The sequence below is a fragment of the Myotis davidii genome, unplaced genomic scaffold (assembly GCF_000327345.1).
Source record: "Myotis davidii unplaced genomic scaffold, ASM32734v1 scaffold120, whole genome shotgun sequence".
Lineage (NCBI taxonomy): Eukaryota > Metazoa > Chordata > Mammalia > Chiroptera > Vespertilionidae > Myotis > Myotis davidii.
Window position 1 is genome coordinate 2,728,733 of NW_006294778.1, and position 12,916 is coordinate 2,741,648.

At 48.5% G+C, this 12,916-nt stretch overlaps 1 protein-coding gene across 1 annotated transcript in view; it reads left to right on the top strand.

The window, feature by feature from the left end:
* The window catches only part of NUAK1 (NUAK family, SNF1-like kinase, 1), a gene marked incomplete at its 5' end in the record, with an annotated part of 75,068 nt that extends 62,397 nt beyond the window's left edge, over positions 1-12,671 (top strand). Inside the window, 3 exons of the mRNA XM_006769389.2 lie at positions 3,225-3,344; positions 5,424-5,556; positions 8,437-12,671. Coding sequence (XP_006769452.1) covers positions 3,225-3,344; positions 5,424-5,556; positions 8,437-9,590 — 1,407 coding nt within the window. The remainder of the gene's footprint in view (positions 1-3,224; positions 3,345-5,423; positions 5,557-8,436) is intronic.
* Between the last annotated feature and the right edge of the window lie 245 nt (positions 12,672-12,916).

Sequence of the window (12,916 nt, forward strand, 5' to 3'; positions counted from 1 at the left end):
GCCCTCTTGATTCCTGGGTCCATGCCCAACTGCTGAACTGCACCAGCTGGGCCCAGATTTCTTTTCTTTCACTCTCTTCTTAGATTTTGACTTTCCCTAGTATCTCCTTTTGCTATTTTACTTAATATATTTAGTTCATTTCACTTTTAAAAATCATACTTATTTGAAATAAAAGTCTTATGTAATTCTCTTAAATGGAAATTCAGTATCCTTTTGAGTATCATGAAGTTACTAAAGTTACCAACATGGATTTAAAGGTGGGAAGCAAATATTTATTGAGCTTCAGCTCAATAAATAAAATTTCTGTTCTAAGTATTTTACATACATTATGGTATTTAATTTTCGCCATGACCCTTTGGGGGTAGACACTGTTCTTACCTCCATTTTACAGATGAGAAAACTGAGGCTTTGAGAAGTTTCATAACCAGTGGCCACTTGATGTAGGGAGCCACAGGGTATGAGGTCTAGAGCCACAGCCCAAGTTTAAGTGGCTTAAGGTTTGAGAATGATGTGTGTGTGTGTGTGTGTGTGTGTGTATGTGTATGTGTGTTTATTAGTATTGCTTTTCCCGTTAAAGTGCCAAGAACATGGACTAATCTAGATCTCTATTAATCTTCTGTCAGCGGCCCTGACAGCTTTACTGGGAGAGGCTGATAAGCATCCGTCTGTGAGGATGGGAGTGGGTACAACATAAACACACTCTCGGTGGGCTGCAAAGAAAGCAAGGATGCCCAGGCTTGGAGAACTCCACGTGTGAGTGTGTGCACGTGGGGTTTTGCACGCGGAGCTGGCGGGTGCCTCTCACACATATGTGTATCTGGAAGCTCATAGGTGCCCCGGGTGCCACCGACATTGCGGGGTGGGAAGGAATGTATTGTCCGCAGGATGCGCACCGGCTGGGACAGTTAGTTCTGCCTTAGTGGTCGGAGAGGACGCAGTCTGCGACTTCTCGGTATGTCCCAGGGCTGCAGCCCTGTCATTCCTCTTCTGGTTGACAGGGCACACTGCATAGAGCTTCCAACCAACTTCCTGTAAGCAAGCCAGGCAGGGGCCTTGATAAGAAAGTGGAATTCAGGGTAATTAAGTGCAATCTGAACCCCGAGAATGCGTTTTCTAAGGGTGGTTTTTCACCAGCTACTTGCAGTGACATTCCGTTCATTCAGGGCTGACTTCTATAAAATAGGCTTATTTGGGGGGCTGCATTCAAAACAGAGCCCTAGCGGGTTTGCGGTCAGGCTGGGCATGTGAATCACTCAGGCTGTTTTCAAGCCTCCGGTGGAAATCAGCTTGGGGAGCGGCAGAAGCCCGCGGCGGCTCAGGCTGCAAGGCTGCGTGAAAGGCTGAGAGTGGAGTGAAATTTGCCGTTACCAGGGGCAGGAAGGCTCATGGTTGGGAACTTTACAGATACGGGTTTACATAGGTGCTTACTAGTTAGTTCACTTGAAATGAACAGCCTCATCTCCCTAAACCTCATTTTTCTCATCTGTTAAATGTTTTTTTAATGTGGTAAAATATCCATAAAACAAAATTCACCATCTTAACTATTTTTAGATGTACAGTTCAGTGCCATGAAGTACATTCACCTTCTTGTGTAAATGGGGTTTTGGGTAGGATTGGAGTAGAGAGCGTAAAATGCTCAGAACACTGGCTGATACTTGGAAGTTGTTCAGTAAGTGGAAACTAAGTTTATCATTATTCCTTTGTATTATCTGCTAATTATCTTGTGCTTTTCAAAATATACTGCTTATTCTAGTGAGAAGTGTTTCTTGGGTGCGAGCAGGTGCTAAGCAGTGGGTGATACAAAGATGAGGGGAAGATGTGGAACCTCCCATCTGCCTCAGGGGACTTAAGTCTAACAGGCAAGGTGAATTCTTTTATATATATATGTGTATATATATATATATATGTGTGTATGTCATATATGCACATATGTATATATGAACATTATATGTATATTTGTGATACATATGTGGAAAATATATATGGAAGAGTGCTGCCATAAATAACAATAAATTAAACACTTAAACTCAAGGAACAGAGAATGGCTTCAAGGGCTGTGCGGTTAAAGAGCAGCAAGGTTAGGTAAAACATTTGCTTAGGACTATAAAGCACTTTTGCAGTCATGGTCTCATCTGGATGGATTTTTTTTTCATTCTCACAATAATCGTGTGAGCTGGAACAGGATAGGGATCATGGATTCCCATTTTCTGGCGAGCAAACTGAGGCTTAGAGTAGCTAATGGACCTGCTCCATGTCACACAGATGGCTGAAATATGATTAAAAACTCATTTAACAAAATCCAGTGCCATGAGTCCATTTCCTCTAGGATCACCAGGTAGGCAAACTGCAGTTCTGATCAGCGTGTGGGCGGATAAAGAGGTGGAGGTGCCAGGTGCACAGGTGAGGTGCGATGTGCACACCACCGTGGTGCAGTGTGATTAGGTAGGCCACAGATGAACACTTTTCAAACTAATACCAGGTGCTTATGCACTTCAGTGTTCATCAGAAACATCAAGCCTGTGATTTTGTGGATTTCTCAGGCAAATCGAAATGGAAGTGAAGATAGAGCGTCCAGGCCTAGCCAGTTTGCTCAGTGGATAGAGCGTTGGCCTGTGGACTGAAAAGTCCCAGGTTCGATTCCGGTCAAGGGCACATGCCTGGGTTGCAGGCTCAATCTCCAGTAGGGCGTGTGCAGGAAGCAGCTGATCAATGATTCTCTCTCATCATTAATATTTCTATCATTATGCTAAGTGAAATAAGCCAGTCAATGAAAACATAAGACACTGGGGGATAGGGGAGGCTAGGGGACTGTCTAGGGCGGGGGGGAAAAATGGACACATATGTAATACCCTTTGTAATAAAAAATAAAATTAAAAAAAAATATTTCTATCTCTCCCTCCCTCTTCCTTCCTCTCTGAAATCAATAAAAATATATGTAAAAAAAAAAAAGAGCGTCCATGTAAGGAGTAATTTTAAGGAACAGAGCCGGTAGTGTACAGATGTGGCAGATGTTGTGCTGGATGCCAAGGACCGCTGCCGGGAGTCACGGGCCCAGTCGTGTTGACTGGTCCTTTTATGAAGACCCAGGGCTACAGAGAAAGGGTGACTCAGCCAGCAGACCCCCCAGGTGTCCTCAGCTGCTCTAGTGCTGGGTGGTGCGAGTTGATCCAATGCAGACACTGACTACGATGCTAACGAGCCCCCTGGATCTTGCTTTCTTGTAGATTGCTGACTTTGGGCTTTCCAACCTGTACCAGAAGGACAAGTTCTTGCAAACGTTTTGTGGGAGCCCACTCTATGCGTCTCCTGAAATTGTCAATGGGAGGCCTTACCGAGGGCCAGAGGTGAGCAGGCCGCCTGTAGTGTATGGCAGGGCGAGTGGGGGTGGGGGGTCTTGGGGGGAGAAAAGGCCAGAGGGCAAAGGGCTTAATCCAGAAAATACTTTAAAAAATACCCCAACAAAATAAGCAAAGCAAACTTTTCCTTATATGATTATAAAAGCCATAACACACACCCACCTGGGAGAAAAATAGAAAAATCCAGAAAAGCCTAAAAGAGAAATTAAAGTTACCTGCAATCTACCCATAAAAGATAACCAGTTAATATTTTTGTGGCTTTTTAAAAGACCCTTTTCCAGTGTCAATCTCTGCATTTCAAAAATTGAGTCGTGGCTTGTGTGGCTCAGTTGGTTGGGCGTCGTTCTGAGCATCTAAAAGTTTTCAGTCAGGGCATGTGCCCGGGTTTCCAGTTCAATCCTTGATAGGGAGCCTGCAGGAGGCAACTGATCGATGCTCCACTCTCATACACATATTTCTCTCTGTCTCCCTCTCTCTTCCCTCTCTAAAAATCAATAAAAAAATCTTAATTGAGGTCCTTGTATGTATACATGTATGTGTGTGTGTGTGTATTTTATTAACATTATGACATTTTCTGAATTTGTTATTAAAAACATAGTTTTTAATGACAACACAAAGTTTTATTGTAGGAGTAAACATACTATAATTTAATCACTCCCCAAGATTTAGACAGTCAGATTACTTTCAGTTTTTCCTCATTAGAACAAAACAAGAAAACAAACAAACATCAAACCGAAAACCCCTTAGCTCTGGGAATGACTACCTTTTCGCAAATAATTTTGACAGCCTGTATTTTTTGATTAAGGAAATACATTTTAATTGTATCTTTGAACTCATGAGCAATGCACGGCTCTACATGCCTAAGGCTTTTTGGGGCCGTGTGTTAGGTAGAAATGTTATTTTAAAAGCGGGTGGCTATTTTTTGTGACTGGCTATTTTCTTTAAAAAAAAAAAAAAAGAAAAGGATGGTTCTTTACAGAGAGATTTCATCCACTCAGTATTCTTTAAATAGCAGCTGTTCGCTGGGTTGAAATGTTTCCTTCCAAATATTTATCTGTTTGAGAGTGTTTGGGGCAGGGCTGGAGGCGGGAGAGAAGGATGCCAGCAGCCTCTGCCAGCGACAGTGCAGGGAAAGTCCTTCTGGAGCAAGAATGTAAGGGAGGAGCACAGGTTTCCATTTACGAAACTGCAGAAACTCGACACTGTAAAGTTATCATAGACAATGAACGCCTCTTTGATCTTGGAGGATCTCTTTCCGAGGTTACAAGCTGGCAGCCTGTGAACCGGCCAGCAAGCGTGCTTTATTTGGCCACATTTGTTTTTCTAAAAAAGAAAAAAATATATATTGAGCACACATTTAATAACTGGGAGGTTTCACATAGAAGTCTGGTTTCTGACTTCTCTTGAAAACACCAAAGGACCGAGCCATGCGGGGTCTGTGTGTCGCCTTGAGGCGGCAATTAGCCCGGGGTGGGGTGGGGGGCTGCCTGCTTGAGATGGATGAACGGACTGTACGGTTTGTCTGTCTACACGTTGGTCCCCCAATTCTCTCTTGCTCCGTTCATGTTTGTTGCCTGCCTGGCTCCTGTAAGCATTTGGGTTTGCCGCCCGGTCCATTTGAAGGAAGGTACAGGAAGGAATGGATTCCTGGGTGAGAAGCCAAGAACCCTGCGTCCCAGGCTTAACCTCCGTCCCTGGGGCGAGGCCTCTCGAGAAACCATGGAGGTCTTTGTGCCTCAGTATTCTCATCTGTGAAGTGGGGGGTGGGTGAAAGTCATCCAGACCCTACATAGTTCACAAAGTTAGAGTGATGATCAAAGAAGACAGTCTGTTTGAGAAAGCTCTTACATGGGCTGGGACTGCGGGGGGCTTGGTTTGAAGTGGAAATGCCCAGCTGCACTGCGTATCAGTTGTCAGGCTGCCATGGGAACCTGTCTGCCAGGTGCTAAACTCGGCTCTGGGGTCGCTGGGGGTGGCTGCTCCCACGCTGTGATGCTAATGGTCTGGAAGGCATCCGGAATCGGAATCGGCTTCCCAGCTCCTATATGTCCTGTCTCTCTGCTCCAGGTGGACAGCTGGGCCCTGGGCGTGTTGCTTTACACCCTGGTTTATGGAACAATGCCCTTCGATGGTTTCGATCACAAAAACCTCATTCGGCAAATCAGCAGCGGAGAGTACCGGGAGCCCACGCAGCCCTCAGGTGCGTGCTCGGGAGGGTCGGGTGGAGTGGGAGCTGCCCGAACGCACGCTTTCTGCTTCTGTTTTAGCGTCTGGACGGAGTCTCCTGCTTTTCCTCTTGATTCCCTCCAGCTCTTTGCTTTCTGGCAGAGCTGGCTTGTGGGGCCGCTTTCCTGAATGAGAACTTCAGAACAAGCCTTCTGCACAGCAGGAAGGCTCAGAGGAGTCCCGTTCACTCGCTGTGTGGACTTGGGCAGACCCCTGACCCTGTTTGGACTCAGTTTCTCCACTAAAAATTAAAAATTTGGAAGAGGTATTTTTGGTGTCTTCTGGTCCAGGTAGACATACAGACCACCCTGACAAGACTGTCAGGAGCGTGACAACGGCCCCTTTTCACCACTGTGCCCCCAGGGACACTGTTTCATGATCTGTGGCTGCATCAGGGCTCTATCCTATCCCCCAAGCAGCCATGTCACCGTATTGATCACCTGGGTTGGCTAGAGCTCTGCTGGCCTTGCTGGAAGGGGTTTCTCCTGCAGCTGTGACCGATGGCAACGGGGCTGACTTGGGGACACTCCTTGTGGCCTCTCTGTCCATGAGGTGCCTCCCCAGGCCTCTCAGTCTGGGAGGGAGCCTGCCCTTCTTACGTGGCAGCTCTGGGCTCTAAGAGGGAGGAAGCAGCAGCGGCCAGGCTTTCTTCATGTCTGTGTTGGAAGCCAGATAAAGTCCCTTCTGCCGTCTCCCAATGGTCAAAGCCACCGAGGCCACAGGCTCTGCCTCTTGATGGGAGAGTGCCCTGCGTGTGGGGAAAGGGTGTGCCCAGGGGACCATTTTTATACAGTTAACACAGGCACTTCATATATGTATACATATGTTCACACACGGACACCCATAGGCGATTCTCATTATTCGGGTAGTGACGTTCTGTAACGTTGCTGTGGGCACTGGTTAGTGCAGCCGTGGGCAAACTACGGCCCGCGGGCCGGATTCGGCCCGTTTGAAATGAATAAAACTAAAAAAAAAAAAAAAGACCGTACCCTTTTATGTAATGATGTTTACTTTGAATTTATATTAGTTCACACAAACACTCCATCCATGCTTTTGTTCCGGCCCTCCGGTCCAGTTTAAGAACCCATTGTGGCCCCCGAGTCAAAAAGTTTGTCCACCCCTGGGTTAGTGAGTCCTGGAGTGTTGCTCATTCCTGTGAGCCTCTGAAGTCCCCGTGCTTTTGTCAATGAACAGTAGGTAACCTTGTTTTCAACAAACCTTATATGTTTCTGTTTAAAGATACCTCGCTTAAAATATACTGTTGATGCCTTATCATCAAAGTCATGGCCAACAGCCCCGTGATTCATGCCTGAACAAGCTTACCTGACACACATCACAGCCTTCTTGCCCTTAGGATCACTAGATAGCACTACACCTGGGGCAGTTTAAACAGCCGAATCCACAGAAGGTGCAAAAATGTGAAAAATGTGGACTAAATAGGCTGAAAAGGACACTGGGTGAGTCATGAGCGCAGACAACAAGCAGAGTGCCGTCCCCTTGTCGGACCTCAGCTGGGAACACACATGCGTGTCGGGCGGCTCTGGGTGTTGCCTCTCTCTACTGTGCTCGAGTAGCCAGGAAAGCCCCCTGAGTGCTGATGTTCAGGTCACACATACATTTTAGTGAGTCGGTGAATGTACAAGTACAGAATCTGTGAATAATGAGGATTGACTACTGCACATGTGTAGACAGATAGAGTCATATCTCTATTTTTTGTCAATAAGCCAACCTGGTTGGGAATTTTTTCTTTCTTTCTTTCTTTTAGAAATTTTAGGGTGATCTCTATGGCGGTCTTACTTGCCTCACCAGCTAATGGGTTCCTGGCACATTACAGGAGTTCAGGAAATAATTGTGGAATGACTGAATTGTGGAACATCATCCTGTCACTTTTCAGGGGTGGGGCTCACCCCTGGCCCCCTTGCCAGGCCCTTGCCAGCTACTCATTAGCCCACATAAGTGGCCGGGGGAGGTGGCGCCTCCCGGGACGTAATTCAGCCCCCATCGGGGAAGCACAGTGGATCTTTGAAGTCAGTGTGAAAGCAGTGAGAGGCAGCTGGTTCCTGTGCCTCCTCGACATCCCTTTGGGGCTTCCCCTTACCTCTCTGGCAGCAGAAATTTGCAAATGGAGTTTGTCAGACAGGCGGTGAGCTGACAGCAGACACATCAGCTCTCTGATCTGACAGCTCAGCACACTGTGGCTTATGTCAGAGGGGAAGGAGCTGAGCTCATGGGATGTGGGCCTCAGACCCTGGCCAAGGCCGGCCGTGGGCATGGCCCTGCACTTGGCCCCTTCACTGCCCAGGTGTGCCAGGTCTGGGCTCCTCTCCATCCTTCTCCGTCTTTCCCTCTCTGATGAGGAGCCTTTTTCTCGCCATTTCGGCCCCAAATTTCCTTGTCATCGCTACACACTTTCCCGATGACCCTGAGCACTGCATGCTTATGCAAGCCTCCGTCCAGAGGACTAAAGAGAGCCACAGTAATCTACAGCTGTGTTCCCTTTCGGTGAAATGACATTCACCGGAGGAGTAGTGGGGCGCTGCAGGGGTTGGGTCTGGATTCTTTCCAGGATACCCGGCCTTGCCCATTTTATAAAGACTGGAGTTGATAGGAAGCCCAGTAGGTCATGACATCCCTTCACTCACATGCAAACACGTGCCAGGCTGTGATGGCGAACTGGCCTGTGGTTCTAAGTTTTGATGAGGCTTTTGAGGTACAGTCTGGAAGACTTTGGCTAGCCCGGGGCTCCGACTGGAGTTTTCGGAAAGGGAGCGTGTCTCCTTAGCCACACCTGGAGTGTCGTCCCTGTCACAAAGCCGGGGGCTCCCATTAAGGCCTCTTCCTTCTTGTCCCGTAGATGCTCGAGGACTCATCCGGTGGATGCTGATGGTGAACCCCGATCGCCGGGCCACCATCGAGGACATCGCCAACCACTGGTGGGTGAACTGGGGCTACAAGAGCAGCGTCTGTGACTGCGATGCCCTCCCCAACTCCGAGTCGCCCCTCCTGGCCCGGATTATTGACTGGCACCACCGGTCCACGGGGCTGCAGGCCGAGGCGGAAGCCAAAATGAAGAACCTGACGAAGCCGGGGGCCTCGGAGGTCATGCTGGAGCGGCAGCGGTCGCTGAAGAAGTCCAAGAAAGAGAACGACTTTGCCCAGTCCGGCCAGGACTCGGTGCCTGAGAGTCCATCCAAACTGAGTTCCAAGAGACTCAAAGGGATCCTGAAGAAGCGAAGCAACAGCGAGCATCGCTCTCACAGCACCGGCTTCATCGAAGGCGTCGTCAGTCCTGCCTTACCCTCTGCTTTCAAGATGGAGCAGGACCTGTGCCGGACTGGCGTGCCCCTCCCAAGCTCCCCCGAGGGAGAGGTGCCAGGTAAACTCAGCCCCAAGCAGGCAGCCACCATGCCCAAGAAAGGCATCTTGAAAAAGACGCAGCAGAGGGAATCGGGTTACTACTCCTCCCCGGAGCGCAGCGAGTCCTCGGAGCTCTTGGACAGCAACGATGGGATGGGCAGCAGCATCCCGTCCCCCAGTCCCCCGGACACAGCCAGGGTGACTGTCCACAGCCTGTCCTGCCGCAGGAAGGGCATCTTGAAACACAGCAGCAAGTACTCCGCAGGCACCATGGACCCGGCCCTCGCCAGCCCCGAAATGCCCACACTGGAATCCTTGCTGGAGCCCAGCGTCTCCTCCGAGGGCCTCTCCCGGAGCTACAGCCGGCCTTCCAGCATCATCAGCGATGACAGTGTCCTGTCCAGCGACTCCTTTGACTTGCTGGATTTGCAGGAGAATCGCCCTGCCCGCCAGCGCATCCGCAGCTGTGTCTCGGCGGAAAACTTCCTCCAGATCCAGGACTTTGAGGGGCTCCAGAACCGGCCTCGACCTCAGTACCCGAAGCGGTACCGGAACCGGCTGGGAGACAGCAGCTTCTCCCTCCTCACGGACATGGATGATGTGACTCAGGTCTACAAGAAAGCGCTGGAGATCTGCAACAAACTCAACTAGCTCCCCCGGGGTGCAGGGGCGGGTTGGGGGTGGGTACGAGGGAGGAAGGGAAGCAATGACTTGTGCTAACGAGCTGGTTACCTCTTTGCTGGCCACGATGATAGACTGAAAAAGGATTGGTGCCATCTCACTTGGCCAAGGTTGCAACCTTGAGCCAGCACCTAAAAGGGAGAAGTGGGCTCTCTGCCAGTCCTGTCAGCTGCCAGCCAGAATTTGGGTCCTAATTGGCATCGGCTTTATGGTACCTCCTAGAGGCCCAGCTATCAGGGGAGGTGGCATTGGCCAGCACTTAGAGGGTGGGAGGAAGCCTTTGGAAGAGGGAGCGTTTCCCTAGAAGTCATCCAAGTGCTTCTGGAGGAGGCATGAGAGAGACTGGAGAGGTCTGCTTTGGGTGAGCTCAGGGCTTGCTCCTTCTCTCACATTAGCAAGCTTGGTCGGGTCTGATTGCTTGGGGTTGGCAAGTAGATTTCAGCAACCTGAGTTTGAGTTGGTGGTTGATTGATAGTGGCTGCTGGCTGTGCTGGTGTGAGTAGCCCAGGCACATGGGAAGGAGTTCTGTGATCAACTAGTCATGGCTGCCATGGGTATGGGAAGAGGGGCTGTAGCACTCATGCCATGTAGTTGCCATCCTTGACCTGGTTAAGCCCTGGGAATTAGGTTAAGGCATCCTGTGGGATCTATGTTATCTCTGAATGCTACTGGAGTGGCACTTGTCCATTTGCTACTCTATCTTGAATGGAAGATAGGGCCTTGGTAAGAGAGAGGATGCTCTGAACTCGGCTAAGGACTTAGAGCCTATGGTGATTTTTTGGCTTCTTCTCTGATGTCTGCCTTGCTCTTCAGCACAACTTCCCAAGGGTGGATGGGAAAAGATGGTGGTGTCAGAGGTTAAAACTGGTGTATAACAGAGCCTGGGACCCTCTGTGCTTTTTGCACAGATGAATGGAAACTGACCCGCACCAACAAGGGGGCAACTTGTCAATTTCTTTAACATCTCAATATTAACTGGAATGCTGCCTCTTGGGTTCATTCTCATCTGCATGAATGCTCTCACTTGGATGTGATACTGTCCATAGTCTCCAAGGGAGTAACTGGCTCACCCATTGACCCTGTCTAGTACTAGCAAACGGTTTCCCCATCCACCACATGTGGAATCCTCAGAAGTAGGCGAGTTTGCTTGTAGGGAGTTAGTGTGTAGGTGGGATATTTGGACGAGGAAAGGAAAGTCAGGCGGAAGGTGTTTCCCCCCCAACTCTAGGTATTCTGTGTCATGGGTTTGAATGCCTAGGCTTTGGGGGAAAAGAATGTTCATCCATTCACATGAATAAGGTGTTGAGAGAGCAGAGTGGGCTGGGAGGAAGCATATGGAAGAGGAGACATTTCCCGGGAAGCCTCCAGATGGTTCTGGAGAAGGCAGAGAAGAGGTGTGATAGGACTCTTACCTTGAAAAGACACCCAGATTGCAGGTGACAAGACTGTCACTCCCACAATGGGACATCTTCAGGTACTGGGTTTGAAATGAATGGTCTTATTTGTGAATTTGGGATGACTTCAGATTCTACTGGCCTGGGGAAATGGAAACCCTTGTTTCAAGTTGGCCAACATCGGTAGTCACCTAGAGAAACAAGGAGGACTGGTTTTTGGAAGCATTTTTGGGAAAACCACAAGCAATAGCTCATGGGGAGATGAGAAAGAATTCACCGTAAGGCACGAAGAACATTTAATGAGAACAAAGCCACCCTTTTCCTAAGGAGATGGCGGCATTTCTCCCCTTTGCCACCAGCTCTGGGGTTTTGTCTTGTGTGTTCCTTCAGGTCCAGCTGAGTCATGTATTGTGGGAAGCGTCTCAGTTTCCTTGCATTCAATTCCACCTCCTTCCTGAGCTCCCATAAAGGTTCAAAGGGAAAAAGAAAACCCTGTAGGTGGCAAAGGGTGTGTGGAGGGTGTGTGGGTGCATGGAGGGCATTCGGCAGCCTCTGAGCTCCCTACTCTTTATCTCGTTTTCCACAACCTTTTGGGAGCTCCCTGGTCTGCCACACTGCTGGTCCCCATGCATGGCAGCTGGCCTTGTGGGTAGCTGTCGGTATGACTTAGGTATAACACCTACCTACTGGTTGATGTGTTTATTTTTCCTTTTGCCAAGTGATTACCTCGGTTTAGTATTTTCCAACTTTCTAATCTTTAAATAAAAATGACACTATTCAGAAAAACGATTCTCCCCAGCCCCTCAAAGAGAAACACACACGTATGTTCTCTGTTGTCAGTAAAACCCAGACTGGATTGTGGCAAAGACAGTCCTCCACCCCGAGGCCGAGATTCTAGGTTGAGTCCTGGTGTGCTGCTAACTAGCTGGTGGCCTTGGGCACCTGCAGAGTTTTGGGGACTACGTTTCCCCTTCTGTGAGAGCTGGAGGGGTGGCTTAGCTGGTCTCTCAGGCCCTGCCTAGTTCTGCTAAATCCTCTGATTCTAGATGTGATGTTGACTCTGCTTTTCAAGGAAAACCCTGGAAGAGAGGGAAAAGCTCAGAAAAGCCACTTCCCTGCTTCCTGAGTAAGTCCTACCACCCCTACCTACCTGCCAGTCCCCAGCCAAGCAGGTCGTGCTTGATTCGTTTCCACGGAATCACAAGTGAGAGACACTTTTATGACCCGGTGGACCAGGCAGGAGGTTGGATGTCAGCTCTCCTGGTCCTTCCCTTGCCTCTTGGGCCTTTCAGTGTCTTCGTTTACACATCTGCCAAAGGAATAGAATGATCCTTCTTTTTACAGGTGAATTTCAAAGGCATAATCAGTTTTCAGGAAGTACTTCAAGACCCCAGGCGAATTGAAATGGCTAAGAACTCACTGAATTTCCATCCCTGCTGCTGCTTCAGATGACAGGGAGCACTTTGCAGGGTGGGATTCAGGCGAGGCTTGCCCGGGCCTGCTGTCTTGAGTACAAATGTGAATGATCGACTAACTGCTTATTGCCAAACTGGAAATGTTCTGTAGGGATTAACTGGCATGGTATCATTCCTAGAAGAAAAAAGAGAGAGAGAGAAACTTGACTGCACATTTTTTAAAAAAAAATCCAAGTTGTGACTTTTATTTAATTTCTATTTTTTTTTGGTAATAAAAAGTTGACTTTTTTATTTGAATTTGTCTTTTCTTATTTATTGGTCTGAAAGGCATTTCAAAGGTATTATAATAATATATTGGTGTAATTTAATTGGTGCAACTTGCTCTATGGCTCCAGTCAAAATTGGTTTTCACTCATTTGATTGGTTTGAGCCCAGAATAGCCTACAGGGGGAAAAGAAAAAGAAAAAAAGCAAAAAAAAAAAAAAAA